The sequence below is a fragment of the Martes martes genome (genome assembly GCF_963455335.1).
Source record: "Martes martes genome assembly, chromosome: 11".
In the NCBI taxonomy this organism is placed as follows: domain Eukaryota; kingdom Metazoa; phylum Chordata; class Mammalia; order Carnivora; family Mustelidae; genus Martes; species Martes martes.
In genome coordinates, this window is record NC_137899.1 from 86577407 (window position 1) to 86585274 (window position 7868).

General features: G+C 42.7%; 1 protein-coding gene across 1 annotated transcript; it reads right to left on the reverse strand.

Moving 5' to 3' along the window:
* Positions 1-877: 877 nt before the first annotated feature.
* On the reverse strand, positions 878-1861 carry KLF14 (KLF transcription factor 14; the record flags this gene model as incomplete). The annotated part of the gene is made up of 1 exon (XM_080819114.1): positions 878-1861. One exon carries the CDS (start codon positions 1859-1861, stop codon positions 878-880), a length of 984 nt encoding a protein of 327 aa, XP_080675240.1.
* Between the last annotated feature and the right edge of the window lie 6007 nt (positions 1862-7868).

Genomic DNA, 7868 nt, shown 5'->3' on the forward strand with positions numbered 1-7868 from the left:
GTTTTGGACCGATCTCACCCAAAGTCACCAGAGGGTGAAAGGGGAACTAGCCTGGACCACTCTTTCATTTCTGGTACTTTTATGGTTGTTTCCAAATTTTTAAACCAATTTTACTGCAAGAGTGAGCCAGGAAGTTTCCCTCCACGAGTAGGAATCCAAATGGGAAGAAAGGCTATGACGCAAGTGCAGGGTTCCAAACCATGCAACAGGATCTGCAAACAAACTCGCACCGCTCCCAGACACCAAGAAGCATCTCCCAGCCATACATTCACATGGACTCTTACATGGCCTCTCCTAGCAGAGGTAGCTGGGGCAATTGGGGAGTGGAGAACAGCAACCTCCCATCAACCTGGGTTCCCTGTTTAAAAGATACTAAAAATAAATTAGTAAACATTGCTATTTACAGAAATAGAAATCATTTCTGTTTCCAAAGGCCTCTCACCACCCCAGTCCTGGACATTTCCAAGACTGCCACCCCTGACACCGTCTCCAAGGTCCGCCCTGGTGGGTGGGTAAGACACCAGAGTCCTTTGAGACTGGGAGCTCCTCAGGCACCTGAGAATTCCAGTTTCACATCTCTGGTTCCAGGGAAGGGAGAATCTTCAGGACTCTGGAGAGTACCGGGGTTCACCCCTTCTCACCAGTTCCAAGGGGCCGTCTCGAGGCAACCCTCCTTTTTAGGTCGATATACGTGTTGTAAGAATTCCTGCTGTTTTCGGGCCCCCAGTCCCTCCCCAGGGTCCAACGTGCCTGCCTGGACCGACCCTCGAAGCAGAGGAACCAGTCTTGTGCCTTGGTCTAATGACTCTGGGAAAAGAGGGACGGGCAAAGAAAAGGCAGGGACAATGGCCTGGGGGGATCGTCCTGGCGGGGACGACTAACAGCAATGACTGTCAGACAGGCAAGTGGTGAGGCTGGGCGCCTGGCCGGGGTCGGAGCCGGAGCTGTCCACCGTGCCGGTGGGTTGCGAGTCGACGCGGGGAGTGCGACGGCGCCCGCGGTACTCGATCATGTCGGGATGATAGGCTGGGTGGCGGCGAGCGTGCTTGGTCAGATGGTCGCTCCGGGAGAACTGCTTGGGGCAGAGGGGGCAGGAGAAGCGCTTCTCGCCCGTGTGCGTCCTGTAGTGGCGGGCCAGCTCGTCGGAGCGCGTGAACTTCTTGTCGCAGTCGAGCCAGTCGCAGGAGAAAGGGCGCTCACCCGTGTGGGTGCGCTGGTGGGACTTCAGATGCGACGACTTGTAATAGGCTTTGTTGCAGCCCGGAAAGGGGCAGCGATGGCGCTTGGCGGCGGGTGTCACCGGCCTCCGACGGGGCACTGGACCTGTGGCGGGGGCGGGGCCGGCCCCAGGGGCCTCGCCGGGGACCTCCCCGGGGACCGCAGGCGCTCCGGGGACGTCCGGTGCTCCGGGGACCCCGAGCTCGCCGGAGGAGTGCGCGGGTCCGGAGATATCCGCCGCGCTGCTGGCTGGGGCCGGCTCTGAGCCCAGGGTCGGGTCGGAGCCCCGGGTCGGGCCGGAGGAGCCGGACGAGGCGCGCAGAGCTTCCCCCGAGTTCTCCCCGAAGCCCTCCCCAGAGCCGCCGCGCAAGTCAGCCAAGACGCTTGCAGCCAGCAGGTGGGGCGCGGCGCCGCCCGCGCCGGGGCTGGGGGCGGGGACCTGGGGGAGCGGGGGGACCGACGCGGGTCCCGGTAGCCCCGGACCCGGCAGAGCGGACTCCGGCGGCGCCGCACCCACCTCCGAGCCGGCGGCTCCGCCCGCGCCCTCGGGGTCCGGCGGGCGGCGGTGAACCACGGCGCCCGCGGACATGGACACCAAGCACTCAGCGGCGAAGTAGTCCAGGCACGCCACGGCGGCGGACATGCTGGCACCGCCGGGCCGCCGGCGAGCGCCGTCCGAGCGCGGCCGGCCGCGGGCGAGAGAGTTCTCGGGAGCGTCCGTCCCGCAGCCTCGGAGCGAGAAGCAGGAGGCCCGGTGCGCGCCGCCCGCCGCCCGGCGCCGCCGCCGCCGCCCGCGCGGAGCCCGCCCCGCCTGACGCGCCCCTGACGCACCGGAGCCCGCGGGGGCGGCGGGACCCGCCCCGGCCCGCAGGACACCCCCTCGGAACGCGGGGCCCACCGGGCTAAGTCATTTTTAACAGCCTAAGAAATTATCTTGTCTTCGCTTTCTTGCCTCTGCTGGTGAGCCAGGTAATTTTAATAAAGAGAAAACTCCCCGATCGTAACTTCTGGGCAGCCTGCCGGCTTCGCCGCCCCCCCCCGTCCCCCCCGCCGCGCCCGCTGGTCCTCCGCCAGCTGGGTGTCCGGCGGAGTCCGAGAAACTTTTTTTTTTTTAAGGAAAAAAAAATGCTAATACCTGATATGTCTTTCGATTCATAATTACGATCGTGAGTTGAGCGGGCTGGAATTACATTTCATTTCTGTCCACCGCTGTCAGACCAAATTTAAAATAGCCCCAAGTCTGCATCAAAAAAAAGTTTTCTCATTTAACAGTTCCACTGTTAATCCGGAGTCGGTACCAATTCCCTAAATAGATCCACTACGTAGCTATTAATTAATAGCATTTTGAACCAGAAACATTTCTAACCTTGAAAAAGCAAAGAATCCTCTCATGGTTGAAATTGAAACTTAAAATCCTTTGAGTAACGATTTAACTATTCAACCAACGAAAGAAAAATGCATGTTTAAACTGCATTAACCTGTCACAGGCATACAAACAAATTTCCACGCTGAAATATAAATTATAGACTAGCAGCGAGATAAACACATTAAAATGGACTCCCACAATTTTAATAATAGAAAGTCACGTTTCCAATTAGGCAACATCTTTTATTTTTCTTTTGAAAAAATTAAAAATAAGAAAAATGCAGCAAATGATATAGAATTGTTCCTTGTGATTTTGCAGGGTTTTCTTTTTATGTGATCAAGGTATATGTTTGATTTTTTTTTTTTTTGGCATTTCATTGCTTTTTATCCTCCCTTGATTTTTGAAAAATTAAAAACACATAGAAAAGCAAACAGGATAATTTCTAAAAATAGTCATAGAACGGCTTTTGATGTATACAAGCTTTACTTACATAGTGTTGAATTATGTGCATTTTATTTGTGATTCTTCAGTACTTTTTCTTTTGGAAATTAAAAATACATATACATCAAGAATAACATACCTTCGTGTATTTACTTCCTAGAATGATCAAATGTAAAATATTTGTCATGCTTGCTTCAGGGTTTTTTTTAATTTATATTAAAAGATTGCAGATAGAACTAAATGTCACTTTATTTCCCTCCCTAATTCAACTTTCTGCCTCCTTATTTCCCTAGGTAATCAGTATTATAAAGAGTGTATTCTTTGAGCATTTATTTTTATACCTTTATTACCTAACTGCTTATATATTTATATGTAAATATATATACCCATGCTTGTGTATTTTAAATTTTCTTTATAAATGGTGTACTAGTGTACATGTCATTTTGCAACTTACTTTTTCTCCTCAGTATGATTTTGACAACTATCCATGTTGATACCTATAGAATCTGCTTTATTCATTTCAGTAGTTTTATTAATAGTACCAGCTCTATTATTTTTATGGAGACTCCATCCTAAGACAGATAATTATAAAGTTCCTTGCCTCAGAATTTTAGACAATTGACTCAATTTATCTACACAGGTGAAATTTCTGTCAGAGAATTCTTTACTAGCTGCTTTTCTTTTAATTTCATTATTTGGGAAAAAATGTAAAGGTATTTTAAAACACAGAGACAATATCACAAGCATCCATGTACCTATCATATACTTGGTGAATGTTAGTATTTTGCCAGATCTGCTGCAGATTTTTTTTAATTGAACTATTCAAGATTTCTGATAAAACTGAAGTCCCTTTGTACTCCTCCCCAAAACCGTTCTTCACCTTTTTCTCCAAAGGCAAACACTATCATGAATTTAGTATGTAACTTTCCCATCTAGGTTTTATATTTTGACTATACCTGAACCCATAAAAATACAGAATATTGTTTTATTTGATTTTTAAAATGTGTTTGTGTGATGTTAGACTGTACATATTCTGACTTGGTTTTGTTTTTTTTTCCCCCTCCATGGTATGTTTTTATTTTCTCTCCATGTTGATAAATATAAATCAGTTCATTCATTTTAATTGCTATATTGTAGATCCATGCATATAAATGTGCCTTGTTTATTCATTGCCCTATTGATGAATATTTAAGCGGCTGCCGATATTTGGGGCAATGCTAATATGAACATGTGTGTACATGTGTCCCTTGCACATATGTGAGAATTTCTCTCTGAATCTACCTAGATGGGGAATTGCTAGGCTACACGCACATGTCCAGTTTGATTAGAGGCTGCCAAATGGTTCTTCAATTTACATGTCCACCAGCGGTGGGTGAGAGTTCTTGTCTCCCTCACGTGACCTTCAGCCACTTTCTAGACTCAGAATTTTCTCATTTCTGACAATCTGACTTTTTCAAAACCCGGTATCTTGTTGTTTTATTTGCATTTCCCTCACTACTCGGGAGGTTGAGCGTTTCTTCATATATTGATTAGCTATTAAGATTGAGTCTGTGATTTGGCTTTTTACAGACCTCCTCCATTTTTCCAATGGGCTGTATATTTTTCCTCTTGTTTTATAGGAGTTCATACATATAAACCTCATGTTGTGTCAGTCTGTGGCTCCTCTTCTGACTGCTTTTGATGTCTTTTGTACTATAGAAAATTTAAAATGTGGTCACATTCCTTGATCTCTTTATAGTTTGTGTCATTTGGGTCTTATGGAAGGACTCACTTCATACCTGATACCATGAAGATAACCTCTTTTTTTTCCCCTTAACGTTTTGAAGTTTTTGCTCTAAACACTTAAAAAATTGATTCCCTGGGACTTATTTTTTTAATGGTGTAAGTTAGAAATTTAATTTTACTTTACCCCTTTCGCAATATGGAAAACCTGTTATCCTGACCTGCTTTACTGGGCAGTCTTTCATTCCCCCATTAACATGTAATGCCACCATGATGAAAATTAAATTTTCATATATTCATGGATATGTTCCTACTTTGTCCTTTTCCACTGATCAAACCAATTCTGAGCCAATACCACACTGTTTTAATTATTATGGCTTTATAGTAAGTCTTCATGTCTAGAAGGGCCCCCCGCCCCATTTTGTTCATTTTTTAAACTGTACTGGCTATTTTGGGACTTCTACTCTTCTATACTAACTTCAGCATCAGTTTGTCAACTTCCATTGAAAAACCTTTTTTGGTATTTTGCTAAGTTAAATTTATACATTAAGTTTTGGGAGATAAGATATCGTTATAAAATTGAGTCATCTAATACATTAATATCACTGATTTCTTCATATCCTTCAATAACATTTCATAGTTTATTTATAAAAATTCTTATACCTCTTTGTTAGATTTATTCCTAGGTATCTTACAGCTTTTGTTGCTGTTATAAAAATTTATATAAAACTATAAATTTTTTAATTGGTTATTGATGCTGTTTGAAAATACTGATTTTGGAATAATCTTAGCAAACACGCTGCACTACCTTATCTTTATTAGTGAAATGGATTATTTGCATATTCTCTTGTATTTTTATATAGCTAATCATATTATCTGTAAATCATGCTCTTGATATCAGTCCCCTGTTTCTATCTCATTGAGATTTTTTTTTTAAGATTTTATTTATTTATTTGTCAGAGGTAGAGATTGAGAGAGCACAAGCAGGGGGAGCAGCAGGCAGAGGGAGAAACAGACTCCCCGCTGTGCAAGGAGCCTGATGTGGGACTTGATCCCAAGACCATGGGATTGTGACCTGAGCTGAAGGCTTGTGCTTAACCGACTGAGTCACCCAGGTGTCCCTCGTTGAGAATATTTTTAATGTGCAATTATTACGACTTTCGTTGTTGTAAGTTTTTGATAGAAACCCTTTATCTGCTGAAGGAGTTCCCTTCCATCCCAGCTGAGTTTAAAGCAGGAATATTTTAAATCCATGCAATGAATACTGAATTTTATTAAATCCTTTTTCTAAAACCATTGAGATGATTATAGGTTTTGTCTTTGTTATGTTAATATAAAGGGTCACTGATAGCTTTTTCAAATATGGACCTACCCTTGCATTCTCTGAGATATACCTGAATTTCCCATAATGTACTATTATTTCTTTAATACACTGCTTCATGCAATTTATGAGTGTTTTTTATTTTAGTATCCATGCTTGAAAGTGATTTGGGCTTATAATTTTCTTTTCTTGCACTGCCTTTGTCCACGTTTGGTATCAGGGTTGTACTACCCTCCTAAAATGCATTTGGAAATAACCTTCTTTTCTATTTTCTATAACAGTTTATATGAGGGAGGTATTACTTTTACCTTGATTGTGTGGTAAAGCTTGTCTGTGAAACCATAGTATTTTAAATATTCAGTTCACTTTGTCTAATGGTTGTTAATTTGGGTTTGCGATTTCTTCTTGAGTCAATTTTGGTAATTCACACATTTCTTTAAAAATTAGATACTAGGAGGACATCCAGGTGGCTCAGTTAGTTGAGTGTCCAACTCTCGATTTCGGCTAAGGTCATGGTCTCAGGGTTGTGAGATCCAGCCTGGTGTGCAGGGAGGCGGGGAGTGGGGGGGGGGCGTCCATGCCCAGCAGGGAGTCTGCTTGAGTTTCTCTCTCTCCTTCTGTCCCTCCCCTTCCATGCACGTGCTCTCTCTAAAACAAATAAATCCTTTAAAAAATTAATAAAAATTAGATACTATATTTAAGCCTTCAAAATGTTGGAATATGTTTCATAGCCTTATTTTTAAAAAATCCTCTACAGTATCTGTAGTTATATCCTACTTTTCATTCCTGATATTTTTGAGAATTCTGTATTTTTCCTTTTTTGTCTGAACAGAGATTTGTCTAATATTAGATGAACCTGTAGGGGTTTATCTATAGTCTCTTCAAATAGCTCAGCTTTTGTTGATTGTGTCTGGTTCTTTTTAAATATATTTGTTTAATTTCTGTATTTTTTGTATTAACCTCTCACGCTTTTGTTGAGCTTGATGTGTTACTCCTTTTTAAAAAGTTTTGAATTTAAATGCTGACTATTGAATACTAATTTAAGTGACTATTTAACTTAAATACTATGTTTAATTTAAATACATACTATTTAATACTAACTTAAGTTACTATTTAACTTACATACTATGTTAATCTTTCTACTTAACTTAAACACTATGTTAATCTTTCTTATTTTCTAAAACATAAGTTGGGAGCTATAGAACCCCTTGAAGAGAATTTCCCTTGCTTTATCTGTATCCCATAAGTTTGCAAAATAGTTGTTTCACTGTCATTCAGTTCTAAATACTTTACAATTCCACCGTGACTCCTTAAACACTAAATTTTCAGAAGGGTGCTTTTCCTGGATGACAGGATGCTTCTAACCAACAGTGTGGAAAAAGTAATATTTATTTTTGTGTAGGTAATCACCTAAGGGAAGCTTTTTCTGGGGGGCGGGGGGAAGAAAGAAAGAAAAAGAAAGCAGTGCCTCTGTGTTTAAGGTAAATGGTACCAGAAAAACAAGTGATTTTTAATGAATGTTGTTAGCCTCTAGAAGTATTATTTTGCTGGTGACTGTTCTGCCGTACTGTTGGCGTATGTTCTAGATATTTCAATTAGCAATAATCGCGTCTCGGATAAACCTCATTGGCTACAATAGTGCCACTGCGCAAAGCTTGTTCTAGATATTTCATTCATTTGGCCAATTTGCATGGATGGCCTCTGTATACCAAACCGTCTTCCAGGAACTGGGAGTTACATTAATGAACAGCAACAAAGCAAAACTTTTTGCCCTTGTGGAACTTATATTGTAGTGTAGGT